Here is a 27,923-nt window from a genome sequence, read left to right on the forward strand (position 1 = left end):
AAATATTTTCATGAGACATTATATGTAAGAAATATTATATATGTAAAATTTTCTACATTGGAAGACGTAATATCACGGAGGTGAATCTTAATGAATTAAAGTGCAAAATTGTCCGAAATATAAATATAAATAATATATAAAATACTAGAACTTTCTGTAACATATAACGTATAATACAATTTTCTATCAAAATTCTAGTTTTTTAATTTTACTCTCAAGAATATAAATTTACATAAAAATCCACAGTCTACGAAACGATTGATCGCAGTCTGCTGGTAATAATTTGTTTGACTTCTAATCATGCAAGATTTTATTTTACGATTTTATTTTACACGTTTCTATTCTCATACGATTAGAAAAAAATTTACATTGACGCAGATTAAATTCTTTGCGTCAAAAGTCGGAGTTTTCCACAAATATCGAATTTTTTTACGTTGTGACGTTTTTATAAAATGTGCACATTTTTACATATATTAAGATATACTAAATAGATGACCTGAACAACTACGCGATCCTTTCTTATTATTATGATAATCGTGCATCACACATAGTATCACGAGAGTTTACATACGTATATATGCAAATTTCAAATATTTAGAGAATAATAATTAAAAATAATAAAAATAGATAACTGAAAATAAATTAAAAATAATTAAAGGATAAGGATTTTAAGCATTTTACTGATATGCAATTTATTTACACGTTAAAGATATAAGATTTGAAAAAGAATGGCGATATATTTTTTATTCGTTTATTGGAAAATATAAATAAATACGAACAAAAAAATCACGAAGTTTATTGTATAATTACTAGATTGTATAAAATGTGTAATATAGACAATCAGAAATATGATAAAATTATAGGTAATAGATTTTCGTAAAATCGTGTCCACGAGTTATTTATATATTCGTCTAAATAAACGTAAGAAACACGAGTATTTTAAAAATTAATTAAATTAATTGAAATCCAGAAAATGTTTAAAATCCTTCTTTTCTTATTTTAAATGTTCGAAATTTAACAATAAAAAGATAAAACGAACAAAAACAATGTACCATTATCATCCTTAGTGCATCATTAATATTAGAACTGATTTTTAATACGTACTAAAATATTCTATATATAAATCATTAAAATAATTAAGACTTGCACAATTTTACATTATCAATATTAACTTTTACGCAAATAACCATATCCTTTGATCAGTTGCAGAAACCGAAAATCTGAGATCATATTGTTCTAGTATTCTAGTTAGTAACACGAATTGAAATCATGTTCTTTCTTCTTTTTTTTTTCTTTAGTTTCACAAAGTATAAAATTCTTACCTTTCATTTCTATAATTAGTACTCAATAAAAAAACAGTTTTGCTTTAAGTGCAATTCTTTCTTCCTTCTTCACATTATATATATATATATCTATCTTTCGTATTGCTGATAATATAGTATAATTGAACATTTACCATATGTACAACAACCTATGCAACATTGTGTTGTGTTTATACATAGTATAACACTGATGTTGTATTTTTATTTTCTCAAAGTATAAAAATTTCAGACTAGGAATTTCATGCTTACTATTTTTACGCGTATGATCTTTCTAATACGGACTTTCGCTTTTTTACTGGCTAAACATATCGTACACTTGCAACACAACTCGGAAACGTATGTTTTCCGGGAGAACTGAGCAGTTTTTGGATAAAATTAGAAATTATTTTGCAGAAACGACGCAGTATAAAATAATATACTTTTCACTTTATGTTTGTAATGATACTCGGTATAAAATATATATTGTAAAACACATTTATAAGATACTGCACCATGTCACGCAAATCATGATGAACCAGCCAAATTAAAAAAACAAATAAATTGATCTAGTGTAGCTGTTCTCCAATATTCCCATAGTTATGTAAACTGCGAATTTTTATGCATTTATGGAAAATTTGAATTTGCACAGATAGTTATATACAGTGCAAGTATGTACAGAACATCGAAAGTTCTGATATTTACTGGAGTTTATCTTTTTAATTATATTCACAAAAACATAAAAACATAAATATCCGCAGTCCACTTATAACAATAACTCGAAAATCATATTCTTTTTTTTTGTTTCTTTTTTCTTGAGTTGCACTATTTTCGTTGCATTTTCACGACATTAAAATTTTACAATTTGTAAAAAAATATACTTCCTTACTACTATATACATAGATACATTTACAAACTGACGCAATAATTAATAAATTTCAAAGAGGACAATCCTATGAGGCTTGTGAAAAAAGATATTTTCCTCACTTTTCTCTTCAATCCATCATTCGATTTAACCTTTTCCTTTTTCCTATCAATTTAACCTTTTCTTTTTAATTGAAACAGACAAATAAATAGAAGTCCGAAAATCCACGCACTGATCACTAGAAATCCTGAGTACACGTTCGGATCGTCGAAATCAGTTCCCTTGTGCATGATCTCTCTCAGTGCGTTACCTGGTATTGTCATAGGCAACGTTAAACTGAGCCATTTAAGAGCCTTTGGCATTCCCTCGATTGGCCATATCAATCCTTGAAAATGTTTAGAATAAGTATTCTGAATAAAAAATTAAACGGTGTGTTCCACTAATTAAAAATAAAAATAAAATGTTATATAAGACGTTTAACTGAATATCTCACGAAGGATCGAAGTTATTATTCGTACGTGATGCGCTGGTTTATTAACATAAATTAATCTTTGGTGTTATTATTATAGAAATGTATTATTTCTATACGTTTACTTTGATAGAATCATCGATATTCGCTTGATCATGGAAATGAAGCTACTATTAGTTAATAATAACTAATTGTAATTCCAACTTGTATTTAATTACTTACCACAAAGAAGAACCAATGGATAAAATGATCCTAATGTCGCGTAATTGGCCACAACGTGAGAAGAGCACGATATTGATATGAAGAATCCTACGAATGATTTTTTACTATAAAAATATCTGACCATAGAATTGTTAGTTCGAGTCGTATTAAATTTTAGTTTTTAATTTTAATTTAATGTGAAAGTACTTTGTCGGAAAATTATTAATTCAAGTCACGTTGAGCTTAAATTTAATTTTTCACTGTGAGGATATTTTATGACAAAATTGTTTCAGTTCAAGTTACAATGTAAATTATATGCAATTATGTAAGATGCGTTTTACATTCGAATGCTTACCGTATACCATTCCGCACAGTGCTGAGAGTGTACTTATCACAATAATCCCAAACATTGACCCTTCACAATCCATATCGTAGTGTCCAAAGCTAAGAATCAACGCCACCGACACTTGTATCACGATTATTATAAATTGTGATATCAGATGAGTAAGTAAGATCTCTGCCGTAGTGACACCTATTTCATATTGAATACGAATAAAGTAATTATTTTAAACTATTTAAGTGTCAGTAATATGTGACTTATTTAATAATACTTATTAAATAATTTATAACGATTGAATTAGTAATGATTCTAACTAATTATAATTAAATAATTTATAATGATTGAATTAGTAATACAAGTCATTCATTATTCTAAACTAACACTAGCCTTCCATATCCAAAATTCCATTATTCGAATATTCTAATATCAGTTCAGAATATTTAATAGTAATAAATCTCTTTCCTTATATTAAACTATTTTATGTTCTTATAATTGCAATGATTTGATAATTCATTGTTAGATTTTTACACAAAGGTTATTTTGCACGTATAATAATTGTTACAATAAAGTCATACTATATTATAAATACGGTATCATTCAGTAAATATGCAATCTATTAAGTTGCAAATTATCACGGTCAAGGTGATACGAGATAAAAAGCGTAGGAAAAGAGATAAATCGAGAGTATTACGTCCACAGTTTCATATGTTTTCCACGTTTAGAATATATTAACATTGAAAAATATATTAACATAGAATTCATTAACATTGTTATTTAAATTAATCTTGAATAAATTATTTTCGACAACCTGCCGTTGTTGATAGAAAGATTTATGATCCATTTAAAATCTCACCTTGAACTAAGATTCTATTCCATATACCAGAATCGCGGTCGGTGATAATTGTACTTGAAGAAACAGACGTTGGCAAGAAAAATAGCAATCTAAAGAAACAGAATTTATTCGCAGCGATGACATATATTATACTGCCATGGAAAATTATAATTTCAAAGAAAAGAAAGAAATAAGGAGAGCTTACGTTAGCAGGAACACTGGGATGACATATTCTCCGTAATTTTGATCCTCCTTGCCGTAAATCGGTTTTTCGAACTGCAACATCAAAACATATATGCAGTATGGCCTGATATCTTATGGCAATTGAGTATTGATCTTTTTAGATATACGTACCTTTATTGGTAAATGCGCATATTTTTTATGAAGTCCGCATTCTTCTACAATTTTTTCAAAGTCGTTGTTGAACATTTTGTACAATTTTTGTGTTGCGAACAAAGCAATCTCCCTGTCTGAAACGTTGATCAGAACCGTGGAAAAATAATCACAGTTATATAATAAATTTAATTTTGTAATTACACTGCAGACTATTTTATGCAAATTAATGCACGTATTTCTTGGAAAAGTTAACTTATCGTACGGAATCTGTACGAGTACGACGAAATTATTTATAATTTAATTTATAATTTAACACATATTTATAATATTGCTTTATACATCATATATTAATATTATATACGTTATATGCATGTTTGCGCGATGCCGATTATTATACTGTTATCACATACTTGGCGTGTGTAGCGTTACGTAGATCGCAGCCGCTGAAATCAGATCGTCAGACATCCTAACCATGTTTTCTATCTTCTCCTGCATGCCAAGTGAAAAGTTCTTTTTGAAATGCATTATTCCAACGGCATCGCGCTTGTTGTTTAATCTGTTCTTCGCCTGCTCGTAATTATCGTAGAATTTCTGAAAATCAAATAAAATCACCCATCAGTCTCATTCTATCAATCGGTTCTTAACTTTCCAATGTATCTCAGTCTTCTAAAATATAGTAATTTTTAGTTTTATAGTCGCGATGGATTTTTGTTCTAAAAGAAAAGATTGTTCCAATATTGAACAATCATGTCTGATACATTTTATATGGTAATTTCAGTGAACATTCAAAGGGTTAATAAAAGGAGACACAATTGACACAAATATGACAATTTGGTCTTAAATATGTTCGTTATAAATATAAGAATTGAGAGAGAATCAAACTATGAGTAAGAATTATAATACTAGTTTTTCTTCTATATTTCTTAGGTACCTTTTCCAAAATATTCTCGTCTATTCCAGCTATGAACCTACAGCTGAGATCGATGAACTTGCACGTCCGATCTTCCTCATAGTATGTAACATTTCCCAAATATTTCTGTCCGTAACATTTACCAGCCTCGTCGTTCACTATGTACAGTTTCAGATCTTTCGGCTCCAGACCGATCGTATTAAAGAATAGCGACACTTGTAGAAACGGTAAAACAATTGAAAATAAGAATCCCCTAAGAACAAACAAAGAAATCGTTTGTTATTTGAAATCGTTTAATTTCTGATTCTCGATATTTGTTAACACATTGGCTGCCATACGAAATTTTTGTACACACATAAATCTGTCTCTATTGGACGGAATGTTTAACTTTTATAAAATACAGCGAGAGTTACAATAAAAATGCAATGAAAGCGCATTTAGCATTATTTACAAACGATATTTAATATTACAATTACAAACAATTTCGTTATTCGCGAACAATGTTTTAACACGTTTGCGATCGAACGGTCAGAGTTCTTGCATAATGTTGCGAGAATATTAGCTAACATTCAAATTCGGGACAATCTCTGTATACGGGAATATTTTATCCAAAATATTTATAGAAGTAGAACCTATTAATAGCCAAATATAGCAATACTTACCCAGGATGACGTATAAACTGAAGCAGATTTTTATAAAGTAACGCCATAGATCTTATTTTCCAGTTGCTTTGATACTTCCGAGACTGAAACACGTTAGTAAAATTGATGCCAGATATTTATCAGAATTCGGAGAATAAATGAGACAAAAAATTTTTTACACACGGAACGAGGGAAATATTTTTTTTTTTTATGATCTCTCCCTGTTAATATATTTTTAGTATTATTAGAATATCTTGATTAATCTTTTTCTTAATAATTTAATATTTTTCCTGGTAAGAATTCCACGATTAAATGAACTGTGTCAGAAAATAGAAAGTTCGAAAATCGAAGACAATTCAAAAGTCTCGTATCTCTACAAATGCAAGGATAAATTGTAATCAGAAGTATCAATTGAACATGTTAATCTTCAGCTCGTTCTTTCCCGTGTCAAGTGTTATGTATACTTTTTGCATCTATGTATGTAATTTTATCCAGCCTTTCGTATAAAAGTGCCCGATTAAGAATACAACTTAAAAATGTTAAAAATGTAATATCATAATACTTAAAAATATTACATATTTAATATTTCAGAATATTATATGTTTTTTAGTTACTGAAATGCCTCTACTTTCTAAGCATACTTAACTATATTCTCTTTATGCTTTAAAGTATCTTCTGTTTCAGCGTAACAAGATATCCCCGTCATTTTTGTTTGCTGTTGCAATTTGTGAAACACACGTGTCTAAGATATCTTTGTTTTATTCATAAATGAAATATTGACTTATCATGGAATTAGAAATGCAATATGTAAATTTTACGTGTTTCGTGTTATTTTCTTAGTAAAATTTTATATTTTAGTAAGTTCTCTCTGCAATTATGTAAAATGTGTAATAACGCAATTCAATACGTGCGGTAGTCTAGTGAAAAGAAACCATTTGTTCCTGTTAGATATTACCGAACGTTCGATGTTAAAATATTACAAAAAATTCACCTGCGAATTATAAATAGGATTGATTCCTCCGGAGGGGCTAGAGATCGAATTAATATTTTCTTGTCGACTCTGTTCTTGTTGTTGCTGGCTCAAAGTTAAAAAAGCTTCCTCTAAAGAGTCGGTTTGAAATCGAGTTAATAACTCGTTTGGTGATGATTCAGCCAGTAACTGACCATTCCTTAGCAATCCAATCTAAAAGTGATGTTAAGCATTATTCATATTTCTTATACTTTTTCTAATCCAAGCCCATGTATACATGGACATATATGACTTGCTAACGTCAGATAGGCAATATATTAATAAAAAGACTAACTAATGCAACGTTGAGAAATAATTACCATATACACTCGTGTTCAAAGATCTTAGCGACTTTTTGCTTTTCAATATTCAGTGCTCGTATTATCATTTTTAATTACATTTAAAAATATTTAAATATTTGCAAACTTGCATTTAAGTGACTAAACAGAAACAAGAAGAAAGAGCATCGAATAGAATCTGAATTCTAGCAAAGTATTCGTTTATCTTCGCTTCGAATATTAATATTTGCTAAAATAACATTAATCTTGATTTAAAATTTACCCGATCAGATTGCTTTGCTTCCTCGATGTAATGCGTAGTAATAATAACTGTGACTCCTTCTTCTTTCGTGATTTTCGCCAAGTGATTCCAGATACTGTGCAAAGGGTTTTCCCGTTTACAGTATTGTTTCATTTATTCACGTGTTGCACGGTGACAAAATCTTTGTTACGCGATTGAACAATAAACACAACATTCTTTAGTCACGTTTAAATTATTATCAACGCACGCGATGCAGTAACATTGTATTATTTGTCGTTCGTATTCTTTGAAATTAAAGCTTATTTTAATTTGTTTTGAGCACACACACACTGTAACTCGTAACAAAAATGTGTAATTTCCACAAATTTTGTGTGTGGACAGCACTTGCATTGTCAGAAAGTTACGTTAATTCTTCAAGGACGTCTGTGCACCACACTGACACTAATAGTGTAATACAAGATATAATAATATTAATAATTATAATTAAACATTAGTAATATTATTATATTTAATATATTATACTATTTATATTAATATATTATACAAATGAATAGATACTTTATACGAAGTATATAATGTTATAATATAATTTACTATCAGCATTTGAAGGTATAAAAATTATCACTGAATCGATATAAAACGTTCGTCGAAAGGAAATAGAAACTTTTAATGCAACTGCACCACGTGTCTAATTATTTATACTTATATGTACATGTAATACAGTATGTAGTAAATTATCATTTTTGTAATATGAACTCGTCGTAGCGTGTGTTGTTCGAGTATCCTGATTGACGATATTCATAAGAAGTCCTTATAAATATGTAAATATTTTCATGAGCAAATTTGCTATTACAAAGTATCGATTGCTAATACAAAAAATTCTGTTCCAATCTAGAGATAATCGTGTTTTTTGCACAATGACCAATGTCGACAATGATGTTTGTCACCGAGCGATATCCAGCTATGATGTCAGATGAAGGGAAAAGAGAAATGTAAAATTCAGCAAATTTTTTTTCGAAAAAATGTTCGACGCAAAATTCCCATCGACATTCCCACTTCCCTTTCTCTCCATGAAGCCCTCCTGCAGATAGAAGTAAATGAAAGTGTACTTGCTTGTCCCTTAAAACTGGATCCAAACCGACAGTGGGTTCATCGAGTATTAACAGTTCGGGCCTCTGAAGCAGAGCCGCTGCAAACGATACTCTCCTCTGTTGGCCACCGCTCATGTTCTTCACCAAACGATTTCTGGGTGGTAGTTGAAGCAAGTCCTTCAGTTCAATATACCTTTCCTCTAAACACAACGTTCCCAATCTCGTTAATGTTTCCTCGCATTAATTCGTGGCATGAATTAATGCCCTAATAAACACGATACTCATGATTTTGTTTTTATTTATTATCGTTAGATTGCACCTCTAAAGGCTCACAATAAATAAAATTACTGTCCCCATTAAATTATTTCTAAAGTAACGACACATTGTTATTTCTTATCCCAAGTTTTATGCCTAAGTCTGATCAGCGCGACAGCACGTTTCATGTCAGAGGGTTAAATTTTGTGCAATTGAACGACGAGCAACTCTTTCTGCGTTTGTAACGAACGAATACAACGAGAAGCACGTGTAAATTCTTTGATTACCGATTTCGTAATTCTCCATGCCACTGATTCTCCCAAAGAATTGAAGCGCGTCAAACAGGGAAAATTCGCCGATCAGCGAAACGTCCTGCGGCATGTAACCGATACGAGGTCCTGGAATTCCGCATTCTTTGGTTCCCGGCTTGCCACCGAGCACCCAAATATCACCACTATCCAATTTTCGCACGCCGACCACGCACGAGAGCAAAGTGGTTTTTCCACAGCCGCTAGCTCCCAATAAACTGTATCTGTATAGAGCAATACACGTGTAGGAATTATAACAAGGAAGTGGAAAAATTTGAAAAGCTATCATCAGTTTCAATGATACATCTGCATACATCCCAAATAACACGTAAGAATAGTCGATGTATTTTAAAATGTTTGCAAATATCCCTAAAGAAATAAAATCTAAGAACAAAAATTCATTTTATCTGCTAAGTATTATAATATTTCACTTGATTTTCGATACTTTATTGTACATTTGTTGGCGTTTTTGTACATTAAATTATATACATTCTTGCAATTTCCAATTTTCCATAAATGCATAGAATCTGCATCCTAGCCATCGTATCGTAATTGCATAAATATTATATATGCATAATTAGTCTAGAACTTGTCTCGCAATCATATTTACAAGAAAAAGATCATATAAATATCCATATTCTACTTTTACGTTCCATTATTTCTTTTTTTTTTTTTTTATCATTATGTAACGAGTGCAAAAATGAGGATACTTTTTTTTATCGTGAATTGTAACAACTCAGTCACCTGTAAAAACATTAAAATATTTTGTTCGTGACTAGAATTGTAATAAGAGGACTGGAGCAATTACTTTTCTAATGTGGATAATATAACCAAAAGAGAAATAATGTTGAAGTGTAATACAAAAATGCGAAGTAATACGAGGAAATTAAGAAAATTGTCAGATGTTACATCCTTTGATTGAACTGAATTACTTGAATCTTTTAGCGTAAAAATAATTCTACAGTGTTACGTACTTCGAGGATGTTTACATTCATGGTATATTCTCATTATTTTTGTTTGCTGTCTCAATTCGTAGAAATATTATTTTCAACATATTTATTACGATAACGATAAATTATGATAAGTGACACACTCACTGATTTATCGTCTAATCGTACGTCCAATTAACATAATTCACGTGATGTCTCGTGTAATTAAACGTAATTTAAACAATTGCGTGACTCTTCCTTATTTATTAAACTCTCTTGTTAAGAGATCTAATATTTCAACTTGACATAAAATCCTACTAAAGGATCTAATATTTTATTCTGGCCTAGCTTTTTTTGCACTTATAAAACATATGTACGTCAAGCATGTAATAGCGCAGTTGAACAGTTTAATGCAAAAAAAGACGTTTATTGCTAAAATGTCGTGTTTGTTCGAATATCAAAGTATAATGAGGTGTTGACTGTTGCAAATTCTTAAAATACGACACAAGAAATTGCGACGTGCATCTTATTCGATGTTTTACTCACATGCAGCCTCTAGGAACGTTCACGTTCAAGCCATTCAAAATAGTGACCGCCGCACCGTATCCTTTCTTGGCATTCCGCACCATGACCGCATTTTCCATCGCCATTGTGCGAGATTTTGATTTGAACTACGATTTTCAATCTGGAACTAGAATTTTCAATTATGTCTATAGTCACGAATATATAACGCGTTTCAAAGATATCAACTCGTTATTAACCCTCGCTGCGTCGCAGATGACTGTAGCAACTTATATTCTGAGTATAACATTAACGATCGAATGGATGTCTGTAAAACGGACGTACGTCACACTTTTTTTATAAAATTTACGAGAAAAGTAGAAAAACAATTTATTGCTCAATATAGCAGTTAAAACAGCAGCTCGTGTAACATACACTGTCGTACATAAGTGTTTGAACAGTTCGAAATTATTGTAAATATATAAACTGGAGTTCAAATTTTTAATTTAATTTAATTGTAACATATACAATTAATAGGCCAGCTAATATCAATGAAATGATAATAATAATAATAATGATGATATAAACAGAAAAGAAAAAATTGATGGTGGTTGAAGATTAATCTTGCAGAGACATATTATTTCTAAGTGTTAATAACTCTCACAATCAGTGTGTCTGTTCAATGTCGAAATATTGAAAGAACTGAAATATGTGTTTTTAGTCATTTAACTTTCGAACAAATTCTCTTTTTCTAAACACTCATTCAATTACGTTACATCATGTTAAGTAAAATTTAAAGTATTTAATTTTATGTTGTATCTTATATTCTTCATAATTAGAATAGTAAAAGAAATCGAATTAAATAAAAAATTCTCTTTTCCTTCCCTTATTTACATTATTTTACACAGTATAAATACTGAATTATCATCAACTAGCAAGAGTCAGAAGTAACGGTTACTAGACATAAAGCTAAAACTACAGAAATTCTAGCAAAGCTTATTAATAGGCTCATCTTCTTTCTGGTCATGGCCAACGAATTTTTTATATAATAGAACCCCATTTATACGAGCTAGTTAATGCTGAGTAAAAATTATAATTGATCAATTTCTGTTATTCTTGTTACTATCTCTTATTACCTATAAATAAATTAAAAAGTCAATGAGCCGCTATTATCTAAACAATGTGTTAAATGAAATGAAGTTTCATTGAATTTTTTTGTATTCTTGGAAGTATGCTTCTAAGAAGGAGACTGAGTAAAAAGCGAGACAATGTAAATGTAAAAGTTGTAAAACACGAATGTATATACGACTGTAGTTACTCAGACAAAGTCAAATAATTTTATATACATGAATGTGAAACGGAAATAATTATGTAATTCAAAAAACTGAAAAGTGTTGTAAAACTGAAACAAGAAAAATCTATGAAACAAAAATGAATTTTTACGCATCAAATTATTGTATAATTAGTTTCCGCAGTGTAACGTATATCAGATGAATCAAATAATATATTCAAAATTATATGATTCCATTTAAAAAAAAAGAAACAAAATTGATCTTCGAATCTTCCCCACCATTCCCGACGCATATGAATCAAAAAGACGAATTACATTTACATTTACATTACAGAATGTTCACTTTCGAATTAAACAATTTTTGTCAGAACATTTTCTTTCATAATTTTAATCTTTCGGGAGATATCCTATCGTTTCTAATTAAAATGAACACTCTGTATATCTGTTCGCAACACGGACTCCAGTTGATGCGCTCTTACTCTCAATTTTTCGCTCTCGATTTTCACTTTTGCACTCGATTAAGCTCACCTGTCACCGTTCGTCCTCACTCATACACCTATTCGTCTTTCCTCTGATCACTCACTCTGTATATAAAAATATATCGCACCTTGGATACTTTATATATTTTTTATATTATCTTTATATTTTCTATATTTCTGTTTTATTTTGTTTTATTTTATTTTGTTTTATTTTGTTTTATTTTGTTTTATTTTATTTTATTTTATTTTATTTTATTTTATTTTATTTTATTTTATTTTATTTTATTTTATTTTTTTGTATGTTAGAGACTGATTTCAAGAGGATGGCGATCTTCTCGATTCGACGGTTCTGGAGTAAATGCCGAGTGGTTAAAGTTCCATAACTGAAAGAATTATCATTTTCCCCCACTCTGTGGTCAGATCCTCTCCGTCATTTCCAATATTTCCTACGAAGACAAAGTCAGTTACTTGCAAATTTCCCGAAGTCGCGTGTTTGATCGAGAATAAAAGCACTCTTACTCTTTCTCTCTTGCTCTACGTGATGTCAAAAATATTTTTAAAAATAAAACAACTTAGGACAGTCAAAGTAGAAGCCTTACGCTTTAAAATGAGACTGCACGATTTTCTTTTACGACATTATAACAGTTCAAGGTATTGATGAAATTTTTTGTAAAAATCACTCTTAGAGAAACAAACGCATTGTTGTTCATTGTATCAGTATAGATATACATATCTGATACACACTAAACTATCGAACACATAATCCACAGGAGAACATGGATGATTTGTGGGAACTGATGGGACTAACAGCAAGATAAGCAAGCCAGTGTCGAAAAATCCAGATTTCTACGGAAATCATCCCCAAATACTCAAACCTGGAACAAGTCCTGGAAAATTTGGACGAATGGTAGCCTTCTTTAGAAAGTTTGGATTTATGAAATGCCCGGCCATTGGGGAACGAAACGGAAAATGCCACGTCCATTGTGACGAGTATTGCTGGCATGTCATAAATCAAGTTGTGAAAAAATTCATGTACATGTTTGGTTCTGTGTAACGGAATGCCTTATCGAATTGAAGAACTCTTGTGATACACAGGAAATTTTACATTTGTTAAATGTTTCGCAGATAAATATTGAATGCAACTCGAAGCATTTCTGCAGCAATACATGGTGCACCACGATGAATGTGTAATTTATTTGTGTTTTAATTCAATTTCAAACTCATCAACTTTACAGAGACAACATATTGAAATGAATATACTGAGATGAAGCATATTTTGAAGCAAGTATATTTTATTTATATTTTAAGCACATTTTAATTACGTGTGAAAGTTTCACTAATCTCTTTTATCGTTTGAAAGCAGAATATTTCGAAAGAGGATAGATTTAGAGATACGTTATCAATTATTGCAGGTTTCTTTCAATTTCGACCTTCATTGGAAGTTTTCTTTTCTGAATTATTAAGAAAAATATCAAAAAAGGTAGATGACAGAAACTTTCAGTTATAGTTGAAGAAAGATAAATTATCGATATATACGTCACGTGTTCAACAAAGATGGTTCGTTTGGATAATATCTTTCGCTATTCTAAAAGATCTTTGCTCCGTCGGTTGCGTACTATCGAATAGATGTGGTTCTTGAGAAAGAATTTCGCCAAGGACATCGACGCTGTTCTTCCATTTGCATTAGACACGCTATTCCTTCTTGCAGCAGCCTATTTTTTGCATAATTCAATAATTGGATTTGCTGTGAGAATTTTCTCTTTCTGACGTTCTCAATTCTCTCTTTTTCGTTTTCAATTCTATGATTGAGGACCGTGAGAAACATCAATTTGGACGGTGTGTCATATTTCACGCTTACGATCAGCTTCGCTTCTACAATTGACACAGAAATGTAGAAAGTTCGTTTAACGCCGCGCATTTCAATAAAATAATTAAAAAGTTGATAGATTTGACCTGTTTCCTTGCTCAGTGTGCAGATCATCGAAGAAATTGTTTAACAGTATTTGATCGTGAAATAATAATTTCTTCTTTCTCCATATTCGAATTTCAATTTTCTAGGATTCTCCTTTTAAAGTTCTTGTATTCCAGTCTTGTATTTTTCTACAGTTGCTCACGATATATTTATGAATAGTTGAGACGATGGGACATATGATAGGAATACAATAGGGTATTCTGTATGAATATTTTGTGTACGTTAAATAAAACAGTTTGAAATTTCATTAACATTATACAAGTATGAAACAAATTTGAAAATATACAAATACGTTTTCATATTTATATATTAAATCATTTTATTAAAAATAGTACAGAATAATATAAAATATATAAAAATTACGAGATGTTTTTAATACAAATACGTATTTTATACAAACCACAAAAGTACTGTATATTTAAACTCCATTAATATCAATAAACTTGTATATTAAGTAGGATTATACATATTAAATGCTTAAAATACTACTCATGCTGTATATTAATTTTTTGCTAACTGTACGTTTACCTATATACATTTTCAGATTGATTTCAAATTATAATCATCTCCCATTGCATCGTTAATGAAATTTCAAAATGTTTTCCTTAACAGTCACTGTAAATGTGATTATTGTATCTTTGCATCATGCTTAAGTGAAGTAAAAATAATTATTTGGAACTGGTAAAATCATAGAGAAGATATAAAGTAAGAATATAATATGATATCCATTAGAATTTTAGGAGAGGAGAAGGAAAGAAGATTGTATTTTTAACTGTGGTATATATTAGTTTCTGGGATATTAATAAAGAAAACTTTGAATGCATTGAATTTTGCTCATAACAGGCGTTACCAATACAAATCATTTTTTTGTCGTACGACTGTCATCATTGTAGTAGTCGTCACCGTGAACTGTCAAGTAACCGATGACGTAATGGCGATCTATAGAGTGCTGCACTTAAAATTCAACATCGACGAGTTTCACCAACAACATTTTACAGTTAACTGATGACTGACCACCTCACGACAACCAGTTCAAAATAATTGACCCGACCTTGCACCTAATCTAATTCAATTTTAATAACGGCAAAATATGTGAGCAAAATTCGATGTATTGTTGATGAAAATTGATGTTGGATTTTAACAACAACACCCTATAGACACTGAGGTCGATGTCACTGTTATGTAAACTAGTTCCTCATTCACCAACGATGACTAACACAGTCACAATATCTACATAAATCAATATACATATTGTACTTAAAGTTCTTTATTAACATCTCACAGATTAATAAAGACAGTTAAAACTTTGTACTCACGATCTTATCCTGCTCTTCCTTCCACCTCTTCAAAATTTCGTTTCAGTCTGATTATTGGGCCAAGATAAAATCACCATTTACTGTCAAATGTTCTGACGTCCTGATCCGTTAAAAAAACTGGAAATCTAATCTTTTATCTTTAGTTATGCTTTCTATATACATTGCTAGGTCTTTCTCAAATTATAGGAAACTAGATTTGGATTTCGGATTGCAGAACATTATTCAGAGTGTAATGACCATGAAAGCTTTAAATACGCTCGAAAATCAAAAGCGAGATGCACTTATTTATTTCTTACGCAGTAGACTTTTTGAAATTTTGCTATCTATCCTACGCTAGCTTATCTACGTTATATTAATTGATATTTTTATGTTAATATCTTATTTTCTAATACCGATGTTGTACATTGTTTTGATTTATTGAGATAACAACCCACCTCGTGCCTTAGGAAAAGAGAAAAAGCATTCATTCATCGATTCTCGTGCAGTCAGTTCCAAATCCCGTTAGCTGAAATAAATGATTATGTCTTTCCGAATATGGAATCAACGTAATCATATTAAGCGGTGTCGATGAAATTTCAAAATGTCTTGCACGTGCCTGTATAAAACAAAGGAAAGAAAATGAAATAAATAAATTACGTGCGTAGATGTAAACGATTTATATTTATATTATATTTCATAAATGTTACCCTATAATAAAGATTCGAGTATCATTTTAAGCCACTTTGTAAATCTATAATATCAGTAAAGTAAACTACTCATTTTGCAGAGTTACTAAATCTATAAATTCTATCGAGCCACCATAATGTTTATTCTGCTCCAAAGGCATTCACTGCGCCGATCGTCATGCGAGTAGTGGTACAGGAGTTCAATGACATTAAAACAGTTAATGTCGGATACGAAAGAGATTTTCACACGAACTGCTGGTATTATCATTCGATTCGTGCTCACGTTAAATATCAATTACTTCGGTGCGGTGGTCTTACCTATTTGTCATTCCGTGTATTTAACTTCGATATACATTATCGTAATCGTGTGACACGAATTTATAACGCACTTGCTCTTGTAACTCTAATAACAACGATATTGCACGAGAAATCGAGGAACTTTGAGATACAGTCCGTTTTCAATGTCCAATTTGTAAACGTATTTGAAACTAGATGTAATTTCTTTTACGAACACATTTACAATGAGTGAAATACGTAAATTCTGTGTGTAAAATATGAATCTCGCCAAGTGATATACGTATATTAATATGATATATATATGTTGGTACATGTATATTGGTATCTTTTATTTTAATTTCAGATTTTGTTAAGTAACACGTAATTCAAATTGTATTATATTATAGATATTTTTATGTGAATTAAAAAAAGGAACTTGTGTGTTTTCATTTTTGGTGAATGTAAGAATTTAAAAAGGAGAAAATTCTTATAACTGATATACAATTAAATATTAAATAAAATTACTGAAATGATTAATATTAGTAATATTATATATATATATATATATTTGTATTTATTTATATATTTATGAAAGTCGGTTATTTATACATTTACGAAAGTGATTTATTTATATATTTATGAATATACTTATAAGAAATATTGAAAAGTAGTATTTGACTATGACACATATAGAATATAATGGTTAAATATTTGAGAATTGACTGCGAATTTCAAGTAACTCGTAAAATATTAGATCTTAAATGATCTCTTCATACTTTTCATTTAGGGAGTATAACTGGGCGAATAACCCAGGGAGGGAGTTATTTTCTTTTTTTTATTTAACTGAGAAATATAAATAAAGTGACAAGAACAACATTACGAAGTCTACTGTACTATGAGTACATTAAAGTATACAAAACAGTGTTCTTGTTATAATTATGATTATAATTGTAATTAGAATATATTTAGTTTATACTTGCAAACATTCATAAAATTATGTTTTCGATTTATTTATATATTCTTTTGAATAAGTGTAAAAAACATTGCCAATTTAAAAATGATTTAATATTAACTAACAAATTAATTAAAATTCCACGAAATGTCTAGAACAGTTTTCAATATTTGACAAGATATGTTGAATGACTATGCATTTAATAAAAAAATTAGTATACAACACGTGAGTTGTATTCTAAGCATGTAATAACTATTAAAGGTGATATCGCTATTATTATTGGAATTTATTCATAGAATAAATTGCAGCTATGTAAATAATTTGATCCTTGATACTTGTGTAATAAAATATCTTGTAATTTTTCTTAATATTTTTAGATTTGCTTCATGCACGACTAAAATAATATCTGAATTAATTAATTTAGTACTCATTATATTCATTAGAATATAATGAATACTAAAATCGAAATTTAATGAATTATATGTAAATAATTTGATTTTTGACACTTGTGTAAAACATCTTGTAATTTTTTATATATATTTTTAAATTTATGATTAATGTAATGACGATTTAAATTTCATCAGAACCGTAATGAGATATAAATTGCAAAATATCTTATGTGACATAATGTATTCAACAAATAAGCTGAAAAATATTGTCATTATTTTATAAATATTAAATATCAAATATTAACTAAAATTAATTAAACTCCATAAAATCATTTTCTATTTTGAATATTTGAAATTTGACAAATGTATATGGACTTCTACAACTGATGGTATTGTATAATTGATTCATTATATTATTGACTATATGATTGACTGGGATACATGTATGTATATTTAATATAATATACGTAAAACATACATAGTATAATATAGTAAAATTTTAGCCCATGTAACATTAATCTTTCGATTAATTTCTATATATCGTTTTTCAAAAGTAATCCCAATCAAATGTCTCAATGCATGTCCGTGAAAGAGGAACGCAGTGCAGCCGCAATTTCTTCTTCGGCCGTGAGTTGATCCAAGAAAAAGTGAAACTTCCACATTGGACGAGCCGTTTATTCGATGATAACAGACGTGTACGGCTGGCTCTATACTTTCCTACATTTCTGTCTGATTCTTTTTTCAAAGACCGTTCTAACGCGCACTTTACAAACACTTTCACCATATTTGATCGCGAGATATTTTAATTAATTTCCAAGCCTTATCTCGAAGAACATTATCTGAAATTTTTATCTTTTGGAAGAACGAACATCGTACACCAAATGAAATAGAGATAACTTCTGATAGAAATTTTGTTGCTGGGTTGGTACAAAATATTCAACGAGAAAATTTAGCCTAGGATCGCGTGGATGTTTTTTTAATACGAATCGAAAGTATATAACACGAGAATCGCGAAATGTATAAAATGAAGAAAATATTACATATATTTAAAATTTAATTTAAAATAATTATATAATTATAAAATATATCGCAATATGTTTTATAAATCTTATAAGATAATATATAATATTGTAATATTAATATAGATACTATAATATGAGATTCAGCTTAAAATTGTGTCAACTCTTTCAACATATATCGGTGCGTAATTTACGAAGTATTTCTAATCCTGAAAAATGGATTGACATTGAAATTTTTTTAAAAATGTAAAATATAAAATTTTTTTTTCGGTACAGTCTATTAAATGCTGCGTATTATAGATGTTACTAATACAACAGTCTTCGCTGTAGTTGCCATCGGTGGGTAACGAATAGCAGTACGAACAAACTGTAAATTATCACAGAGGAAAGAAAAGAAGGAAGAACAAAATCGGCGTTAGGAACTTTAAATGATAATACCTTGAGTGAAATCTACGTAACATCCGGCGTTTTTCTTTGTAATCACAGATAAATTCGAAGCACTCAAAAATTGCAGAGAGACTGAGAAGTAAACAAGTACTTACGAGTATGATTACCAAGGAGCAATCAAGAATATTGTGCTGAAGTTATACTTTTTCGTGCGGCTGCCATGTTGCAAATACTAGATAGAGGCATATCCAGTTGGAAGATCCCTTTATAACGGTAGAACATCCGTATATAGATGCATGCACTTGGATCACTTAAATGTTGATATATGTGAAACTGGTCCTGGTTCTGGTTGCAAAGAATGTGGTCTGAAGACCGAGATTGTGTGAAGTTAAATTACCACTTGCGAACCGAGTGATCAGGCGGGGGTTTATTACTACGTTTTTATTTAATTATTTATTTGAGAACGATTGTATTTTCTTTGTTTACTAACTTCCAGAATTTATTATATTAAACTTTGCTATACTTTAATTGTAGCAGTCAACGAACAACTGAAGGTCTATTTTATAAAACTATAAATTTTATGTATATATAAATATATGATATGTGTAATGTATAATTATTATTATTATATAGTAAATTAAATTAGAATTAATAATAATTATACAGTGAATATATTGACTTAAAATATATACATATACATATACATGTATATATAGATGTATAGTTTATAGTTGTATAAAATAGACCTTTTCATTATTCCATATAATATATGTATCATAATAAGAGTTCTAAGAAATAAAAAATATATATACTGTAAAACTATAAATATATAAGAAAAATAGAAGTATAAGAGATTATAAACATAACCATTTTAACTCACTGTTCATTAAATTTTTCGTCTTTTGTAAGTGTGTACAACCGAGCACACGAGAATAAAATAACAGTGTAACAGTCAATTACTTATTTATATAAGCAAGTCAACGCAAAGCGATAAATTGAAAATAGCTTTTTTAAAATTCAAATGCTAAAATTACTATGAACATATTTAACAGGGAAGACAAACAGTATGATAATTTACACGTGTTTAAGTACACGTACAAACTTTGGACTTTATACAAGCATATCCTTGCCAATTCTACAATTAACAGACAGTCGAAATATATTCTAGAAATATATTCATGAATATATCATGATTCTCATCAATAAGTAAGTAATATTGCGAAGTTTCATGCATCATTAAATATTCAAAAACATTAGTTTTTGTATTTATTATTTTTAATATTTATTTGCCTATTTTGAACAATAAATTCAGTCGATGTTCGTAACACGTTTATTCCAGCGCAAGAATTTAAAGTCCATTTTTGTTTAAAGTCCATTTTTGTTTAAAGTCCATGCTCAATCATAGCAATAAATATTTACATCGATACTTTACGTCAAAGCAATATTTCAAATATTTCAAATGTATAATTTCCTTTATGTACAAAACTAAAAATCTGCAGAAATAATATTTCGTATAAATTTATAAATGTTAGAATTACACAATTAAGAAAAGTTGTAATAAGAGAGTAGGATAATAAAACAGCCAAAACTGTTTTGTTTTTGGCACAGATTCTTCAATCCAGCGAGCTCTTAAAGAGTTAAACATTAATACTGGCAATTAATTAACAGACGAGCGAATAAAAAAAAATGTCATTCAATCAGAAACATTCGATCCAGGAATATATACGAAGTTCTAATGATGAATTTATGATGAATCCATCTAAGCCACGATAATATCGTGCAATTTGCGTTGTAATCGCGATGTCATTGTCCCCATTCGCAACTACATAACTACGATGAGAACTTCCATTTCGAGTGAACGTACATATACGTATATAATTCTTAGTATGTGCAACCAACTAGAGCGCGTATAAAGTTCCACGGAATGTCTATCGGACCGGTATTTTCGTCACCGTTTGCCCTCCTATCGGACTTTTCCATCGTATTTTCGTAGAACGTGGCAAACGTTCACCATGCTCGATTTCAAGGCTTTTTCATTACAAAATCCTCGTTGCGAAGAAAGTGTTATGAAGTATGGTTATGAGTTCCCGGCAAACATTGTTGCCATGGCAAATTCAGAATATTACGACGTAATAAAAGAAAATGTTATACTAAAGAAGAAACTTGGAAAATGTCCTAGCCAGCAGATATTTGTGCAAATTTATACTTTTGAGAGTATCATTTTAAAAACGTGCGACTTAAATAGGATTGTTTTGTCCAATAAATATTAAGATGAATATTATACTATGTATATATGTATTTTGAATATTTTGTGCATTTTTACATTTTTAAATTTCCTACAAGTGCATAAAAATTCACAGTCTAGTTATAACTTATTGTAAATACTTTACTTTGGATATTTTAAATATCATTTGGAGCAAATGTTTAGAAATATTCTTAAAATTTAATTATGACACGTGAATCTTTATCTTTCATAAATATTTTTTGAACATTTTTCAATATTTTTAAATATTGTTAAAGGTGGTTGTTTATTTTTAATAAATACAAATATTTATTATAATTTTATCTTTTTGGATATTTCTAAATGCGATTTCATTAAACACACTTTATTTTTATTTCTTTTTATTTTTATTTTTAAATATTCTAATTATTTGGATTCTGTAAATTTTTGTGATGTTACATTTACATGAATTACAACATTCGTACAAATTTAACTATTTATTCTCTATTTCTCTATTAATTCTGCATTTCTTTGTTCCATGCCTTTTAGCAATCGAATATCCATTTAAAATCAATTACGCTTCATTTTCTGTCGAAAGATTTTCGTCAGCCTAATAATGTTGTTTTTCATAAAGATAAAATGGATTTTCCATTAACCACGGTCATTTCTGAAATTATATCTGTCGAAAGATATGTTACAAAAACATACTTAACATTCAAATCTTAGAATTATTTCAACGAAGATGTCCCAAGCATTGTTTGAGAATAAATGAGTTAATTATGCTTGAAGATTTCAAAGAGCTATTCATATTCAATCATCAAGTAGAAAAAGCAATTCGATTAGAAAAACCATTTTAAGAGGCAAGCTTTTCAATAAGAAATTGATTTCAAGATCATGTTTGATGTGACTAATGACATTTTTAGTAAAGGTCGAGGCAGATGGAAGTTACGTCAAATGGATATACATACATATATTTTTCGTATGATAATTCTCACGATGTATACTTATGATAGTAGTTCAATTGAAATGCGATATGAAATCGAATAATAATCTATGACATAGCTGATTTTTTAGACAAACTTGTTATTTGTTATTTATTTATTATTTTATTAGTTTTATTCTAATAGGAAATTTTTTTTATCATTCCTTGTTATGAAATAAGTTCATACAAGGAAAAGTGTTTTCATTTAATAGTTCATGTTATTCAAAATGAATATTTTTCCATATTAAACTGTTTCATATGCACATTAGGTATTCAGTATATCGTTGCAAAAGAAATCTGTGATATAAGGTACAAGATTTTAATTTAAAAAGCAATACGGAACTGCGTAGAATCAACGATAAAGATTTATGAATAATAAATTTACTTTTTTCAACAGGAAAAAAATGATCATGAAAATTTCCTTTAACATTGAATGAAATTCATGGAAACAATTCATGCTAAAAAATTCCCACCTAAATGATTCAAAGTTTTATTCACTCTACTGTAAGTATATAGTAATTGTATATAGATTTTTTTTAAGATTGTACTTTAACCTCTTGCTCTGGAAATTAATTTAATAGAAGCAATGTTCAAAAAAATTCGAAGTGAACTTGATTGCTTTAAACAGTAAATTCAATTGACGCACCTAACAGATAAATCTCATTTCAATAAGTGTATATCATGTCATTTCAGCGCAAGAGATTAAATAAATGCAATAAACGTTACATAATCAATACTTTAGAAATTTCATAATTATGAGTAACAAATTTTTTAAATAAAATCTATAAAATGTCAAAAATTAATCTTTCTCTGTTTTAAATATTTGAAATTCGTCACATACATACGTGAGGGATATTTGTAACATCCAAACATACATTTTATAACGCAATTCTTTTCACAGATTCTTTGCTCCATAAAGTATTACGTATTTAATTCAACTTTTAAGTTTAATTTTAAAGACTGCTTCTTCTAAAACTTCTAAGCATGTTCAATGCGAAAAGTAACTTTATTAGTTTCTATATCTTTCTTATTAACATAATTGCGCAATAAAGTTACTTAAGAAGTTGTTTAATGCGCAGAAAACGTCTGATAGTTTTATAAATAACAATTCTTTTGTAGGAGGAGGAATTCAAGATCATTTCAAAATGAAATTTGAGATTCTCTATAAAAAAATGTTAATTTATGTAGAAACAATTAGTTTAGAAGATATTTTAATCTCAAATTCGAGAGAAGGCATACTAGCCCTGTTTTTCATCCACAAATTTTATAGAATTAAACTTAAAATATTTATCGAATTAATAATTTTTATTAATTAATAAATTCATATATTCAAGCTGATTAAGATTACCGTTGAAATTATTCGTCATATATTCATTTAAATGAATATTTATGATCTAAATGAGACACATATGTAATCATTTAAATGAGTCCACTTCATACTTAGCAACGAAACAATATGAAATATTACAATCCCCAGTTTTTCCTATTTTAACCTTTCCTATTAAAACCCTTCGTACGAAATACATACGTAAATTAATGTTTCGACATAAATAATATGAATTAGCTTGAATGAACATTTTTTTACGCCAGTACTGAGCAACTTACTGCCAGAGTAAAACGATAAGACATGGCCGCAAAATCTACATATGTGACTAGTGGGTAACGAAAATAGACGAGTGTAGAAAGTAAATTCGCGGCGGAGAAATTCGCGTTGAAAGGATGGATCAGGCAGCATCACTGGCAGCTAACGATCGCTTTAGTTACTATCTATAGTTCCAGCTAATTCTTTCGCGAAAAGCAGCGATCTTTTACAAGTACTAAAAATCAATCGTTCTACCAATTTAACCCGGTTGAGTAATTAGTCTGGTGTAAAAGTTAGTAGATATATTGATAGTTTTGAATATTCATTTATTTAGTAATTAATTATTTATCTAGTAAGTTAATAAGTTAGTATATTAATATCTTTGACCATTTATTTATGCATTTACTTTGGCTAATGAATTTACGTTTGATTAGTTCGATTAATATACTTCAAAATTTATTTTCATCATGCCATTATTGATAATTTCCATATTGATGATTTTTCATTATGTCACTTCATCATTGTATGCATTGCTATACAATATATTATATGTATTATTTGTTTCATAGTTTACGTTGTTAATTTTTTTTATTTTTACATGTACATCATTTTATTGTACATTATTATGTTGTATTTATTATACTTAATTTGCATTCTATATATACTTTGCATTCTAATATGTTAAAAAATTAAATCGATATTATAAGAACTTGGCGCAAATCTATCTCTTAAGCATTCAGAACGAAAGAGCAAAAATGTGAAAATTTTCTAAGTTGAACATAATTTAAAACAAGTAGAAAAACTGTAATATACGCTATTTCCTGGAAAAAGGAGATTAACAAAAGAAAATAAAAATGCACGAGGAAATCAATGAATGAAAATAAAAGTATATTCCAGCTATAAAATTTCAATTTCAAATTGTTTTCAACTCTATGTGATGACTTTCGATTTATTTTTTGACTCGAATAAAGCGATTCCGAATGGGGAGGAAGGAATGTGCGAGTTTGTACTCTCGCTTTCTTTGAGACAACGTTGAATATAAGCAGAATAAACATTATACAATAGTTAGATAGTCGAATTCCGAGCATGATTACTTTGCAATGAATTTAAATATTCTTCCAACACCATGCGTTGTCATGTCGTAAATCAGTTTAACCATTAACTTGCTTTTGAATTTTACGGTTATGAATAATAATCGCGGTCTTCTCAGTTGCATACTGTCAATTGAATAATAAATCATATTCTTTTTCTCGTTTCTTTCAAGATGCTCTTTTGGTAATTATTACTAGCACGAAATTGCAAATGCAGTGCGACTCAAGTGCGAATTATAGTGGAAGATTAAGTATTCTCTTCCTTACTCTTTATTATGCAACGTATTCTTAAGAGTTATTTCAGAAATTACGTCCCTATCTTGAAACCTGTCAAAATTGTATAATCAAATGGACCACTGTTTTAGCGTTAAATTTCATACTACCGAGATTGTGATTTCCCATCTTAAGTATCGTGAATTAGATAATTAATTAGCTAGTTTCTTCCTTGATTCCTTCGTTGTGTAACATTTTCTGACGGTCTTTTGGAGATCGAGAGTTCCATCACTGACGAAACTTGTGAAACATTACGTTGTGAAAGGAATAGAAAATCGTACAAAAAAAAAAAAAAAGAAATCAGTAAATACTATTAATGATGTCAGTTTGTTATATAAGTTAATTGTTAAAATATATTAGAAACAGAATTTTGTGGGTCCTGTGCTAATCCCCAAAATATTAAAAAATGATATATTTATTAATTTTGACATCTTCCGATCTCTAATTATTATCCCTTTACTTATAATTACACTTTTGCGTGTATACTAATTATGTATATAAATATTTGTCTTCCTTATATGTTATAATATTACATGTTATAATTTCCGTTCAAGAGAAAGCTACACATTATTTCTAACGGTAATAATTATTGTACACACACAGCTTTGCAAATAATGACCATGAACATCTAAACTTCGTGAATAAGATTATTACTATAATAACAGTAGATAATTACTTTTATTTTGAATAAGATAATTACTTTCTACTGTACGTGTATTCCATGATTTTTATAAGAAATTCAAATATAGGATAATGATAAAGAAGAAACTACATAAGGACAAAATTTCAACTGGATTTCTATCGATTGTTAGTTACAAAATCATTGTATAGAATTTTCAGAATTTCCTTACACACCATCTGCCGGAAAAGTTGATTAACTGGTTGTAGAAAACTTGACTATAGAATTATAAAGATTTTTACTGAAAAGTAAAATCGTTAGAACACTGTAACGGATCGTTTCTTGAAACTTAGATGCAAATAGATCGATCTTATACAAACTGAGGATAGGATTGTGTAATGTGACTGTTATACAACAGCTACCGTATCTCTCAAAACCAGAAATTATTTTCTATACTACAGCCTACAATAAATAAATAAATAATTATTTTTTTATCTCCACAGGAAAAAATGTTTCGTGCATATATAGTCATTGGAAATTCGATGGAAATTTTGAATAAATTGAAGAAGAATTCAAAAGGATTGAAACCAGTAAAACTTTGAAGTATTTTTCAAAAGATTAATATTCGTGTGGTGTATCAAAAATAATTCCTAATTACTCGTCGCAAGACTTTCTTTGTCGAAGTGGGACTCGCGAAAATCAGCTGCTCGACTAACATAATTTAATTGATCGATCACAACATTTAATTAATTATTTCATTATTCTGTAATTACAGTATAGTGTAACAATACTGTACAATACAGTATACTGTACAATACAGTATACAGTATTTTATATAATATACAAACAACATGTTAAATAATATATAACATGTCTAATTATCGTTACATCATATATGTAATTATTTCACTTTCTAAAGGCTACCGTTATCTCTCATGACAATTGTGTATTATTCTCCCAAATACCGTTACAAAACCGTAATGTCAATTCCCCGCGCGCGAAGAACGGCAAAAGGAATGTAATTGCATAATATCCGTTATTCGTCCTGCGTTCGCGTTATTCGCATGAAAAGTGAATTCGTTGACATTCTAGTGGTAACAAGCCAAACTTCCGGTTCACTTACCTCGCCGGGGACGATTCTTCGATTCTCGAAAGTAAAACGTAAACAATGGAATATCCTCGCCAATGCCTAGTTGATCAATTCCTTCGACAATCACGAGAACTTCGTATCGTCCTGTTAATCGTTCCCCGAAAACGTCCCAGCGTTCTAGCTCGATGACAAAAACGCGATCGACGAATTATGTTACTCGAAGAAACAAACGTCACAAAAATACGTATTATATTTTATTTCTTGCTTTCTTATTCTTAGTCAAATGTTTCTCGCGGTGTGCGCAACTTTCTCGAATTTCTTCGCACTGAACACTTTTCTCTTTGCTCCACAAGTTTAATCTTTTCCCGCGAGTAACGCCGGCAATACTGAGTACATAACGAAACCACAGTGAAATATATATGTACACGTATATATCGAAAAATATATCGATAGTCACGATAAAGTATAGTTGGTACGACGACCGTTCGTTACACACTTGTCAATCGAAAATTGCTTGATCATCGATTTCCAAAATAGTCTCGCTAATTTAGGCCACGAGTCAAAATGCGTTTCCATGCGAGCCAAAATTTTTTAGCGTCCGATCGTCGCACCGTCGAACACCTGACTACTTGAGTGAGCCATGGCAAACCTGTTCTCTTTAAGAATCAGGATCAAAGTTAGCGAGGGTGGGGGGTTCGAAGCCGTCTGACGTGCATTTATTTCAAGAGTGAGTACATTTTGTGAGTACATTCGAGAGAAAGGAAGAAGGGAAATAGCTCTTTCCCTCATTGGCT

At 29.6% G+C, this 27,923-nt stretch overlaps 2 protein-coding genes across 13 annotated transcripts in view; one reads left to right on the plus strand and one right to left on the minus strand.

Annotated features, from left to right (window-relative positions):
- Positions 1-27,923, plus strand: part of LOC122533490 (nicotinamide/nicotinic acid mononucleotide adenylyltransferase 3) — a 47,626-nt gene that overhangs the window by 17,429 nt on the left and 2,274 nt on the right. The window contains exon 5 of one of the 6 annotated variants that reach the window (XM_043663277.1): positions 26,543-26,582. The exons of 1 other annotated variant lie outside the window; for it this stretch is intronic. In XM_043663277.1, coding sequence (XP_043519212.1) covers positions 26,543-26,567 — 25 coding nt within the window. In that variant the 3' untranslated portion in view covers positions 26,568-26,582. Of the gene's footprint in view, positions 1-5,119; positions 5,150-12,601; positions 12,624-13,065; positions 13,296-19,010; positions 19,150-26,542; positions 26,583-27,923 lie in introns of those variants that run through there. 4 more of the 6 variants (XM_043663271.1, XM_043663276.1, XM_043663279.1 and 1 more) reach the window with 4 other exon arrangements.
- On the minus strand, positions 1,229-27,763 carry LOC122533491 (ABC transporter G family member 23-like). Of its 7 annotated transcripts, XM_043663281.1 has the most exons (16): positions 27,163-27,763; positions 19,427-19,636; positions 10,571-10,715; positions 9,075-9,319; positions 8,555-8,732; positions 7,463-7,556; positions 6,884-7,075; positions 5,914-5,996; positions 5,273-5,504; positions 4,752-4,932; positions 4,360-4,475; positions 4,211-4,281; positions 4,027-4,115; positions 3,189-3,365; positions 2,855-2,941; positions 1,229-2,548 (listed from the first exon to the last, which is right to left on the minus strand). In XM_043663281.1, the coding sequence occupies exons 3-16, from the start codon at positions 10,672-10,674 to the stop codon at positions 2,337-2,339; spliced, it is 2,061 nt and encodes a 686-aa protein (XP_043519216.1). In that variant the 5' UTR covers positions 10,675-10,715; positions 19,427-19,636; positions 27,163-27,763; the 3' UTR covers positions 1,229-2,336. The 7 variants fall into 7 exon arrangements, with proteins under 7 accessions (XP_043519216.1, XP_043519217.1, XP_043519215.1 ...); XM_043663282.1 differs by lacking the exon at positions 19,427-19,636 and having other exon boundaries at positions 10,571-10,709; XM_043663280.1 differs by lacking the exon at positions 19,427-19,636.

This window comes from Frieseomelitta varia, unplaced genomic scaffold, assembly GCF_011392965.1.
Source record: "Frieseomelitta varia isolate USP_RPSP 00005682 unplaced genomic scaffold, Fvar_1.2 scaffold_532, whole genome shotgun sequence".
NCBI classification, from domain to species: domain Eukaryota; kingdom Metazoa; phylum Arthropoda; class Insecta; order Hymenoptera; family Apidae; genus Frieseomelitta; species Frieseomelitta varia.